The 12,746-nt window shown below is 43.2% G+C and overlaps 3 protein-coding genes across 6 annotated transcripts in view; all 3 read left to right on the top strand.

Moving 5' to 3' along the window:
- slc49a3 (solute carrier family 49 member 3) overlaps window positions 1–8,725 on the top strand; it is a 40,489-nt gene extending 31,764 nt beyond the window's left edge. The window contains exon 11 of the transcript XR_013964737.1: window positions 8,713–8,725. The gene's annotated coding sequence lies outside the window, so the exon portion shown is untranslated. The remainder of the gene's footprint in view (window positions 1–8,712) is intronic.
- On the top strand, window positions 88–5,937 carry tstd2 (thiosulfate sulfurtransferase like domain containing 2). Of its 2 annotated transcripts, none has more exons than XM_080774105.1 (9): window positions 88–385; window positions 666–964; window positions 1,047–1,155; window positions 1,545–1,667; window positions 2,462–2,567; window positions 2,747–2,862; window positions 3,564–3,722; window positions 3,928–4,066; window positions 4,403–5,937. In XM_080774105.1, exons 1-9 carry the CDS (start codon window positions 248–250, stop codon window positions 4,633–4,635), a joined length of 1,422 nt encoding a protein of 473 aa, XP_080630231.1. In that variant the 5' UTR covers window positions 88–247; the 3' UTR covers window positions 4,636–5,937. The 2 variants fall into 2 exon arrangements, with proteins under 2 accessions (XP_080630231.1, XP_080630232.1); XM_080774106.1 differs by having other exon boundaries at window positions 2,483–2,567.
- sec24b (SEC24 homolog B, COPII coat complex component) overlaps window positions 6,550–12,746 on the top strand; it is a 44,155-nt gene continuing 37,958 nt past the window's right edge. For all 3 annotated transcript variants that reach the window (XM_080774025.1, XM_080774026.1, XM_080774027.1), the window contains exons 1-3: window positions 6,550–6,951; window positions 7,599–8,318; window positions 11,250–11,396. In XM_080774025.1, coding sequence (XP_080630151.1) covers window positions 6,852–6,951; window positions 7,599–8,318; window positions 11,250–11,396 — 967 coding nt within the window. In that variant the 5' untranslated portion in view covers window positions 6,550–6,851. The remainder of the gene's footprint in view (window positions 6,952–7,598; window positions 8,319–11,249; window positions 11,397–12,746) is intronic.

The following is a 12,746-nucleotide window of genomic DNA, read 5'->3' on the forward strand; positions in this document are numbered from 1 at the left end:
CTTTGTCTTCCGACGTCGTCCATCATCATATTTGTTTTTGTCACACACACACACGCCTGCTGTGCTGTGGTAGTGTGGTTACCTTTGTTAGTATAGTGTAGTAAAATGTGATGCAAATCCGAATGACAGCAACTTATTAACTATTATCGTTCGTTATTCTTCAAAATATTGTGTTTCTGGTTGCCAGAAAGAAGTAGTTCGTCGTGAAAGGGTTCTTGAAACAACGTGTATTTATTTATTGCCAACCATGGATATTGAGAACAAGCTTTCTGCAGAATTCACAGGCTTTGATCTGGACTCATTCATCACAACCCATGGGTCCAAAAGAGAAAAACCTCCCCTTTCTGCCACACTGAAAAAGTACCATGCATTCTGCAGGAGGAGGGTGAGTACTGAGTAACAACAACAACATGTCCTACAGATGGACAGTTGGACACAGGTCCATGGGCAGGCAGGCACCATGCTATTTATGGAAACCATAACTTTAAATTTGCGGATTGCTATATAATAGGGCAGGAGAATGGCCGAATATTGAACTGAATATTGAAACTTTGGTTTGAAAATCAGTAGTGTAATGGTTCCCCAGACTACTGCTGGTAGTTGAGAACAACTAATCAATGATTATTTTTTAGTTTATATGTTTCCTAAATATCAATTATTTTAAGGCTTTCGCAACATATGTGGCATCCAAGACGGATGGATGCTGCAAGGAAGGAAATCCCATGCTAGCTTGGTGCTGCTGTGGTCAGACGTTCAGAGAATCCTCTTCCATTCACAAGCATGTGGCCAAGAGTCATGCATCTGAAATTCATCAACTCACAGAGTCCACGTTTAAACGTTTGTTGAGCCAACTTGAAGAAGAAGCTGTCAAGCATCAACAACCAAGTGTGCCACAGGCAGAGCCGGTGAACATTGCACAGTGGATACCAGACACCAGTTGCATCACAGAGGATCAGCTTCAAAAGTATTTGTCTTTATTTTTCACTTTGGTTCGGCCCTGTCTCTATTGCATATAGCACACTTTATTTTATTTTTTTCATCAAAAGGGGTCCAGGCAAGGTACTTCTGTATTATTGCTACTGTCAGGTCGAAGACCCGCATGTCATCTCAGCTTGGCAGAAAGATTTATGTGAAAAGCTCCATTTAACTGGCAAGGTAAGTACATTTTCTTTCCTTGGAACTGACTTTTTCTAAAGTATCTGTAATCATTATTAGCCATTAATGTTATTGATTAATTAATTGGTTATCCGTGGTCCCCCGGAGGTCTATACTTGCTTGGTCGGTCCCCTCTTTTTATCCCAGTATACCAAATACACATTTTGCCAAAGATAGGCAAGCTTGTATGGCCGCTGGCCGGGGACTGCAGCCAATAAATAACTCTGATATCCCATTACTCCGACTACGTTAGGGATAGGGTTAGTAATGCGTCTCTATTCCCCCCACCTGTTTGAAATTTTTTGCAGAATCTTCACCTTTCCATTTGCCATTCTCAGTATAATGACGCTAGGATTCATGTGGCTAATGCATATGGTTAATTCTCTCAGGTGAGGGTAGCCACTGAAGGAATCAATGGAACTGTTGGGGGCACTGAAGTTGCTGCTGACATGTACATCAAGGCAATGCGTTCACATCCACTCTTCAACATAATGGAGGAAGAAGATTTTAAGGTTAGAATGAGTTGTACTGTACAAATATCTGTTGTATAATACATGGTACATGGCTTTCCCCATGATACACCTTTATTCATATGGAAGGAGGTAGGGCCCGCACACCATTATTTTGGTAAAGAATTACTTAATTGAACGACAACATTCGTCAGGTCAGACTCAGTATGAACGAAGATCTATCAAGATTGAAATGTTTTCGTTTAATGAGTGCTGCAACCACTCCTATAGACAGCTATATATGTGGCTGTGTCTTTGGGTCCATCCCTGGGTCCCTAGATGTGTCTTTGGGTCGGTCCCAGGGTGTGTCTCTGGGTCCATCCCCGGGTCCCTGGATGTGTCTTTGGGTCCATCCCTGGGTCCCTGGATGTGTCTGAGCACAAAAATAGCGTTTGGTACGTTTTCACCACCAAGTGTCACAGTTGTGCAGCCTAACACACACACACACACACACACACACACACACATATTAACTGTATATGATGATTTTAGGTGTGACAGTACAGTAAAGTGACAGTACAGTACAGTACAGTAGAGGGACCCCCTGGGCACCCCCACACGGTAACTCTGTCATTCTCAACCACTTCGGACGCGGGGCGGCTCACCGGAACCGGGACGACACCCTGGGTGCGTTACTGTGGGTCTGGAACTTCCGGGGATCCCCCGGGGACCCCCACACAGAGTTGCACCACTCACTTCACACGGGTGTGATTTAAAAAAATATATATATATTTTGGACATGGTTTGGACTGGTTTCTGCCTGACAGCAGAGATATATTTTTCATGTGATTGTCTAGATGAGTGATGGTGGTGGACAGTGTTTCTCTGATCTGAGGGTTGGTGTCTACAAGGAGATAGTCCCCATGGGAGTCAGCCCTGATATCATATCCTATAAGTTGGCAGGTACTCAATATAATAATTGTTATTATTATTGTAACAGATAAAAGTATTACAATTTTTGTATAGGCCTTTGTACATTGTCAAAATGCATTAAAATAAAATGAACAAATCTTATTGTTTCAACTAATCATCTTAATACTGAATAAAGGACAAATTACAGGTTTCAATTTTGTTTCTTTCAGGAATTCACTTGCAACCTGAAGAATTTCACAAAGAAGTGGAGGCACTTTTATCTAATGGGGATTTATGTAACGATACCATCCTATTGGACTGCAGAAACTTTTACGAGAGTAAAATTGTATGTAAAATGTCATATCTGTAAAGAAATATAAATTTAATATCTGTGTATAAATCAAGAATCAAGAAATGTAGCAAAATGTTCACTGTGTCATTGCATATTTGTATGTGCATGCAGTGTTTCCCCTATATAGCCAGAAGCTGATGGTGTGGGGGGGAGCTTTCACCGACGCATGCATGCGTGCATGCGTCGGCCCGTGCACATGCGCAGGGGACATTTGGTTTGTGTTTTTTGCAGTCTTTTGTGGTTATTTGCCTTTTTTGGCCTATTTGCGGCCACCTACTAAAATTCATACTGTGGGGGCTGGTCATAATTTTGTGGTCCCCCCCCCCCCCACACACACACACACACACACACACACACACACACACACACACACACAATAATGCATATAGGGGAAACACTGGCATGTGCATTTTGTAGTATTGTGAAGGGAAAAGTGTTATCTCAAACCTTTCCATAACTCTACACAAGATCTCTTGGGTACTGTGATGACTACTCATGCTAATTTAGATAATTTCTATGGATAGTACTGAAGAGTGACAGAAAGGGAGAGGGTAGAAAGGGTTGTGATGTTTGACACGGTTCTTAAGATGGATTCAAACGCATTAAATTGATTATGAGCACAGATTAATAAACCAGACAGTGGGGAATTACTTATTTGAAATATATGCTTTAACCCCCCCCCCCCCCCCCCCCAGGGACAATTCAGTCATTGTCTGGCCCCCAACATTCGGAAGTTCAGCTACTTTCCAGACTATGTGGACCAGAATCTCGAGCTGTTCAAAGAAAAGAAGGTTCTCATGTACTGCACTGGGGGAATCCGCTGTGAGCGTGCCTCAGCTTACCTCCGCTCCAAAGTGAGTGTTCCTGTCTTGATTTCATATTGAGTTTACATTTGCTAGTAGTTAAATTCCAAATGACCAGATTATCAGCCTAACTAGATTATTTTTACCACCACTACACACAAGGATGACAAAAAAAGGCAATTTCTGCCATCCACCACCATCATACATTGAAGTGTGAAAGTTGCTGGCTAAGTAGATAAACTGCATTTGTCTTCAGGATGTGTGTAAGGAGGTGTACCAGCTGAAGGGTGGGATACACAAGTACCTAGAGCATTTCCCAGAGGGCTTCTACCGCGGGAAACTGTTTGTGTTTGATGAGCGCTACTCTATCTCTTCCAACAGTGATGTCATCTCAGGTCTGTGATGAATAATAATATGATGTTGTATATTACTTATAAAAAACCAAAAGAACATGTAATAAATAAATTAAATATGCTAAATAGTTCAACACTGCCATAGGAATCACAGAATAGTCTTTTAGCATATTATATTACATCCACACTGCCATATTGATCATCAACCAATACCAATGACAGCAAATTTAGACTTTATGTCATTGCTTTTTGCTTGTAATTTTAACATTTTTATTAGTGTACTAATTTACGCTTTGGCAAAAAGAATGTCAGGTGATGTTGCATGCAACACTTTTTGATAAGCGGTCTGGCGTCATTCTTCTCTGTCCCACGTTTTAGAGTGCAGGTACTGCAGCTCACCCTGGGACCAGTACCAGCTGTGTACCACACAGTTCTGCTGTCAGCTGGTGCTCTCATGTCCCGCCTGCCGTCTGGAAGGGCGTACCGCCTGTTGCCTCGCCTGTCAAACCAAACGGGGACGGGCACAAAGTGACGAGTCTTCCTCCACTCCACAGCAGAAAGAGGAGTGTGAGTGCACAGATGGGCGACTCCGGGTTCCCCAGGAGGTGTGACGTGTTGCAATGTCATCTCTGAGAACATATTTGTAGAACGTTTTCAGCCCCCCTCCGGCTTCCAATAAAGCAGAAGAGGTTTGCCGATGACCGCAATGATTCTTCTTTACATACCAACTGGTGAAAAATACAGTAGAGGCGTGCACACTGCACAGCTCAAGATCATGAAACTATAAATAAACAATACGAGCAGTCACAGATCAATAGTCAATGAACACTTTTCTTCTGAAAGAGATCTTCAGCGTAATCAAAACCAGCTGAATGTATTTAAAAACCCCAATTGGCAAAGAGAATACATCATTACAGAATAGGGTCCATCAGTCATCATCAGTCAGATGTGTGTGCTCTTTGTAATAAATGAATTAATCACAATGAGAACAAGAGTATATGGGACAGGGATTACATTATTTCTGTTTATATATTGAAAGAGATGCAATATTATGAATGTCTATTCTGACATCTGGAAAACAGCAGTCTGTATTTGTATTACCTTGTGTTTACCTTGATTACTGTAAATCGCTCTGGATTAGTGTCTGCTAAAAAATCCCTAAAAATGTTGTACACTGGGCTGGCTATTTTGAAAATAGCCTATCTACAAGCTCAACATAAGCCACGACGCGTTGTGAAGTTGTAGATCCTCACTCAGTTTCCACACGCTTCAGTTGAAATAAAAAGCAGATCTGTCTGCTTTTCTTGCTGAATTCATGCTTCTTCTGAATGCATCTGCTGCCTCTTCAAAACTATAATGATGAGCTTTGTGGTGATCATGCTCCCTGTGTAGGCCTGTGCAGAACTTGTGGCTGATGGCACCGTGCACATCTGGTGGTTTTTAAAGCTTGTGTATATTGTCCAGTGGTGGACAAAGTACTCAACACCATTATTCAATTCAAACTTTATTCAAGACACTCACAGGGGGGTATATAGGGCGGAACACATAAAACATAAAAACACAAAAGTAAACAAACAAACAGGGGGGACTTATCTCTGTACATACAGACTTGTGATGCCATGTGTTGTGAGCTTGTACATCAGCTATTTTCCCTATGTTTGAATTAGAGCCTAAGTGGTTAATTCATAATGTATTTTTGTAAATTTGGGTCCCAGGAAGACACCAGATGTATATTTTGGACCTCGAGCCTAAAAGGTTGGGGAACCACGTGTCCAAGGGTATGGATTTTAGCTGGTTTGTCTTTTTGTTAGCAACGTTTTGAGAAAACGGCTTGTTGAGATGTCGGAAAACCGGGAGTTCTCCGGATACCATATAGGATATAGGAAAGGTGAGCAGCTTGGGCACTGGTCCCTATAAATTACCTACATTTTAGGGGTGAGGTCAAAGGTCACATAATGGTCAAATATTTGACCTTTTTTAACTGTCTATAGGTTTGAGCTATAATCTATTGAAGACCAGCACGGTCTTGGGAGGTCATTAGTAAAATAACTTATTTTGTTCTTTAGGTATTTTCCCAAATATATAATACGGTTGTTTATGACTTCACTTTACCATTTTTGGGTGATTTAATTATAGTTTTGGGATAGAATGTTTGTAAAACTGTACTGTACATACATTACTGACTTACTTAATCATCATCATCATGCAATGATCCAATACATAGAAATGTATTTATTGGAGATTCTGACTTTCAATTGTACTGTACATACATTTTGTTTTGACTGTATTGTTACATTTATTTTTTGCTTTGGCAATGTAAACGTTTTCTCATGCAAATGAAGCATAATAATTCATTGAATTGAATCCAAAAGCAGCCAATGCAATTACTGTAGCTCTGCTCCATCATCCATAGCTCTAATGCCTTCAACGGCAGCAAAGAGCATTAGGGCTATGGAATAGAGCTACAATTACCGTAATACCTCTCCCGCACGAGCACACCAAAACCACGCGAGGGGGTCTAGCTTGGAGCTGGGCTGGCGGACCGCAGTGCAACGCCGCTCCGCTGACTGCCTGGATGTGACTGGGAAGGGAACATCCTCAACATCCGAGGCGACTGTGAGCAGCCAGGCGAAGGCTCGCCTCCCAGGCTGTGTAGAGCGCTGCGGGGGCCGGGGGGGTTTATACTTAAATAAATACACAGCCGTCAGCCGGCGATGCATCGTTGATGGCAACAACACAACGCTTCTGATGTGTCTTCACACCACCACCACCAAAGTGCATCTGTGGCTATAAAGGAGGATAATAAGGCAGGCGGATCGGCGACATCATGTCTGCGCCGCCGGGTTTTACCAACCTGAACGCCTCCGTCCGTTACAGCCCAAACTCAACGGCCAACGGAGGAGAATATGCGCCCCCTTATCAGAACGGTAATCCATCCACCATCCATCCAGGCCATGGTGACTGGGATTAGCCACACGGCTAACCCCGTAGCATGCAAGCACGTCAGGTGTTTTTATTATTTAGAGTGTCTGTTTTTGTTCTTTTCAGGTCACCTGTGCACCATAGTACAAGAAATAACAGCTTTAAACTTGTCAATGACAGTAAAGCTGCGTTAGCTGGTCCACCCGGCTAGTTAGCTTTCTGCTAGTGTTAGCTGTATGCTTCAATGCCTTCTCGTTGGCATTGTGCTACTCATTTAGCATAAAATAAGGTGATTATAAAGCAACATAAGTATTTGACAGATTGTACGTCATCCGTTCTGTCCCGTATATCAGTGTGTCTCGCCAGTCTGTCAATACTACTATAATGTGTGTCAATGTAGTGTACTGTAGTAGTAGGATGGATGCAGCTGGGAGACTAAATAATGCGATTTCAAGTTACATTTACAACTGTGTTATATAGCAGCTGTGTTTAATATTAACCTATGTATTTTGTCTGCAAAGTTTGTTGGTGATGGAGTTATTTTGGAAATTAACCACAGCATTACATTGAATTGTCAAGAGTTTGGGGAAAGGTGTAACAGTAAAGATAGGCTATTAGACATTGTGACCATCCGTGTTTCCTTGATCTCCAGGACCAGGACAGAAGTCCATGTATCCACCTGCAAGCTACTATGGAGCACCGCCTCAACAGCAAGGTCAACCCACCATTCCTGCACACTGTACCCCTGCCCCTAACAAGGCACCTTCCACGAACAATGCCTACAGTGCTAACTACTACCACAACAACCAGCAACAACAGCATCACCTCCCTCAGCACCAAGTTGCCCCCAATATAGCACCCTCGGCGCCCTCTGGGGCAGTGGCACCCCCAAGCTTTGCCCCCCCACCCACCCATCCCTATGGTACCATCCCAGCCACCACCAACCCCATTTCTTCCCCTCCGCCTCCACAAAACGCTCAACCTAACCCCCAGTCATTCCAGCAGCAGCATCAGCCGGACCCCTATGGCACTCCAGGAGCTTACTATGGACAGCAGCCGTTCCAGGCTCCCCACACACAGCAGCAGCCCAGTTTGGTGCCAGCACCACCCAGCTGTCCCGGCGCTCCTGTCTATCCTATTGTTTCCTACCCGTCAGCTCCTGGTAGCAGCCAGTATGGGACGCTGCGGTCTTCCCAGACCCCTGCTGGCGGCACCGTGGCCAACCTAATCAACACCCCCCTCCATCAGCAGCCCCCGGGGAGCAGTGCCTCACACCCCCCGACCCCTTCTACGACAGCAGTGCAGCAAGGCTACAGTGCGGCCCCTCCTCCCGGTCAGTCAACAATGGCAGTGAATGGCCAGGGCAGCACAGGTAAAGTATTGTGGCTTCTTTTTTATATATAGTAAAAAATAGTAAAAAAATAAGATGATGTGGGGGACACTGGTTTTGATCATATGATGTCATGATTGGGGAAACCTCAACGCTCACCCCAAAACATGCATGTATTCGAAAATCGAAATATTTTCATGCAAGGCGTAGTTTTACTAAGTTCAGGAATAGGGTTAGGTTTTAGCACCGTTTTACTCCGGTTAAGGTTAGGAATAAGGCACGTTTAGGCATAGTCTAGTCTACTGAGGTTCCGTTTAGGTATAGCAGAGAGACCGTTCCGAGGTTGCTGGATATTATGCACCTGGGGCGACTCTGTTTTAGGGCCAGAGGTTTTGGTATTCATCGCTAGACCTGTGCCTACTGCTGAACCACCAAGATGCTAGCCTGGGTTCCAGCCTGATTCGCTGCATTCCGCTGATCTGAAAATGTCACTGTGCTACCCAGTCTGGACAGTCTCCTATTCTCCATAGGTAGGCGGGACATATGAAGGTTGAAATGGAACCATGTCTTCTGATTGGTCTGTGCTGCGGGTTGAGGAAAAACACCAGTTTGATGTTGTATCAATGCGCACTGCACAGCTTCTGCTGTTGTCCTGCAACGTCTCCTTATCATTCACTAAACTCACCCCACACAGCCGTCATTTCTTTTGTACTACTGAATCGTTTACCTTTTACCGTAGGTTTTTAGTTTTTACTCAATACCGTATAACAGCATACCGTTTTTTTCAACAGTGAGAAGCATGGACAGAGTGGGGCTGGCTGATTACACATCAGCAACAACGTTGCTACGTAACAGTTGACTTGACGTTATGAAATGTTTCTGAACACAGCCTAGTTGGATGTTTAGTAGCTTCCAGAGCTCCCGAGGATTGTTTTTGTTTTCCTCGGCTTTATCATTGATAAAGTTTCTTTTAGCGGATTTGGACATGGCAGTTACACTGTTTCTTAGCTTGTTTCGTTGTGTTTTTAGGATGCCCAGTTGGGTTTTTGTCTCTGGCTTTCATTGCAGTCAGTATGTCCAAATTCATCCATGGCTCGGAGCGGGTTTTGACCCTGATGGTTCTCAAAGGAGCCATGTTGTTTGTCCTTGTCCTTGAGGGGTCCCTGGACCCCACTTTGGGATCCACTGTCATAGATTATGGATGGGCCTGGGTGGTGATTGTCCTTAATGATACGTTGAGCTTCGACCATGCACATCTTCTCATATAATGTCTGGAGGGAGGGAAGCTCAGCACATTGTGGAATTTGTATTCGGAAACTTTGGTTCCCTAAGCCAAGTTTACAATGGTACCACAATTTACAACTCTCCCTATTACCACTTATTTGCTATGATTGTTAATGTACATTTGTCGACTGTTTCTGCTATATTTATTGTATGCAAATTCAAAAATTGCAAATTCATTTTTTACAGCTAGTTAATCAATGATTTTTTTCAGACCCAGGGAGATCCATATTACAGAGGAATAAAAAAAACCCAGTATAAATCACATGCAGTAGAAAAATAAATAAACAGGTTTTCAGTGTCTTAACATGCAGACAGGTCTGCCAGTGCTTCCACAATCTGGAAGAGAATCTATACGAACTGTATACAGGGTTAGTCACAGCAGTAATGATGTCATTGTTTGACTCAATTGCTCTGCATATACATCTATACATCATGTTTCTTAACACTTCAGGGCAAGTTGGAGCTCTGACACTTACAAACATATGGCTAGCACTGGAGTTTCTTGGAGCTCCTAGCAGCAGCCTCATACTATCATTATACGCCACCTTGAGTTTTCTCATGGACTCTTGTTTATACCGACACCACAAATGACGAGTATACAAGGATGTACAATGTGCCTTAAAAAACGTGTCTGTAATTCACCAGCGATTGTGAAAGATGAAATCTGCTAAAACTTGTTCCCCATAGACGAGACTGTGTTGTGCTCCCTACTTTACTGTTTTCCTTCTATATCAAAGCTGAGAGGCACAGGAGAGAAGGGTTTAGTGGGATTTGATCCTGAACCAGCAGAGTAGGTGCACTTAGGGCAGATTCACAATGGACCACTTGGCAGATGTTGTGGTAGTGTGAATGCTGCGTAGTGCATACCGTACTGTTCCCCCGAGCGGATCACCCAACCATTCCCGGGACTGAGGTAGTCTTGGGACTGATTGAAGTGTACTCGGATACGGATTGATGCGATGTGAAAACATTGAATACAGTTCAATGAAGTGTACTCTGATACGGATCGATGCAATGTGAAAACATTGAATACAGTTCAATGAAGTGTACTCGGGTATGGAAGAATCAAGGCCAATGTGAATCATGGCTAGCGGGCACCAGGCAATCGTATTCGGGAACAGTTTGAATCAAACAGACTCAGAATCAGATACAGCGCATCTTAACCCCCTTATGGCTATTGACGTATTTATCGTTAATCGTTTGGCTAATGGCCGATGTAATCTACCTAAAACCGGCTGAAATCCGCACGTGCACTTTATGTCTTTATGTGCATCGCTGCATAAAATGCAATATTTTGGGCTTGATTAGAGCTTAATTTGACTTAGTTATTAAAATCAATGATGATCGCTACAGCATCCCGGACATATGACAGTGCAGCACAGTCCAAAACTTCTACCAGATGTTATTGTTCGTTAAACCGGAAGAGACGTCGCCAGATTCGCTTTAATTGGTCAAAATCGGCATAATGGTGACGTTACCGCCACCATCAGGAATGGGTATAATACTATAGGATTGCCGTTTCAGAATGAGATATAGTGTGTATATCACAGATTTCTCTATTGGCATTAAAATGACGAATTAAACATATGCATAGTGCAGGCAGAAGGCACAATCCACTGTTAATTAGGCTGGCCATAAGCCAGTTAAGTGCATGCTTTTGTATTATATTTTCTTCTTCTTTTCCCACAGCCCAAACCACAGGTCACCAACACTATGACCAAAGCCACCAGGCCTCTGTGACCTACGACCCCTACGGCAGTGTGGGTCCAGATAGAGACAGACCCCACTCAGGGACCCCCTCAGCTTCTGTCCATTCTTCTCCAGGACACCACCAAGGTAAAAGGCAAAGAAAAGTGTTCCATGACGCAAACGGCATACCGTGACAATCATATTGGATATAGTATAAAATGTAGGCTTTGTGCTCCATCGCAGGTGGGAATCACTTGCAAAACTCCAGATCTACAAGCTAACAACACTTAACAATGCAAAGTGTTTTCAGCTTGAATATCTGTTTTTTATTAAACTAGTTCAACTACCATCGTAGTTGAACTAGAGATATAATTAGGTTTTCCTCTGCTTGTTGCACATAGTGCTCCATTCTACATGCCGTTGAGGGAGTTGAATCGGGCGTTGCACTATGCAAATGATTCACACAGACTCAATTTACAAATGACCGACATTCATCCTTTGTTACACCTGTGTAACAAACTTAAACAAAGGCACACAAATCAATGCTGTGCACACGTTTAATGAATGAGGCCCAATGACTTGAATTAGGTGACACAATATTTCGTTTTGTTTTTTGGTAATAGCTTTCATTGATAATGACTTCCTGATTGATTGATTGAAATATGTATTAACAGTTTGACGAATTACAGTACATTTCAAGCACAACTCAATACAAAGACTGTTAACTGTGAGTGGACGACCCAATAAAGCATTACACTTGTTAAATTACAAGAGGGTCCACCTTGTTCAATTCATCAAAACATTTAGAGACGTACAAATAGATACTTCTATATAGCCAAAGAACGGAACAGGAATTCATCATAAAGGAGGTAAAAAGGGAAAATAAACATACAGTGATTTTACGGGGGCCAGTTTCGAATTGCAGCCGTCCGTAGGTGCCCTTTGAGAGCGGTTTTGAAGGAGTCAAGGGATTTGCATGTCTTAATGACTGTTGGTAGGGCGTTCCACATTTTGGTGGCATAGGAGCGAAAAGAATTTAGTCCCTTGTTAGTGCAGAATCTGGGTTGTACATGGTTTGTTGCACTCCCTCTGGTGTTGTGGGTGTGGACTTCGTTAACATTAAGGAAGTATTTAGACAGGTACATGGGTATCTTGGTGGTGTATCGAATCTTGTGGACCAGACCCATTGCAAGATGCTGTACTGTTGTCGACCCTAAGCCATTCCAGCCTGTCAAAGTGGGCAGGGGTGAGGTGGGTTCGGGGGGTGAGGCCAAGTAGGAGCCTGACCAGTTTGTTTTGGGAGGTCTGGAGCCTTGTTTTAAGGGCCTTTTTCTGTAATGCAAGCACGTTAAATGGTTTCTTGAATTTACATGTTTCCTTGTTTAGCGCTTTATTGTAGCAAAATGAAGAATGGGCTATTTCTTTCTGGCGTCGCTCATTTCTGCCTGGGCTATTGCCAATGGACAGCAGACTAGTTGACTGCAGAACAGTCATCCT

This window comes from Protomyctophum bolini (assembly GCF_963924005.1).
Source record: "Protomyctophum bolini genome assembly, chromosome: 10".
NCBI lineage: Eukaryota > Metazoa > Chordata > Actinopteri > Myctophiformes > Myctophidae > Protomyctophum > Protomyctophum bolini.

Excerpts from the sequence above, each read along its gene's own strand:
- tstd2 (XM_080774105.1), top strand. The coding sequence starts at position 248 with ATGGATATTGAGAACAAGCTTTCTGCAGAATTCACAGGCTTTGATCTG. Across the intron at positions 386-665 it reads ATGCATTCTGCAGGAGGAGG|GCTTTCGCAACATATGTGGC; the intron begins GTGAGTACTGAG and ends AATTATTTTAAG. Across the intron at positions 4,067-4,402 it reads CAACAGTGATGTCATCTCAG|AGTGCAGGTACTGCAGCTCA; the intron begins GTCTGTGATGAA and ends CCCACGTTTTAG.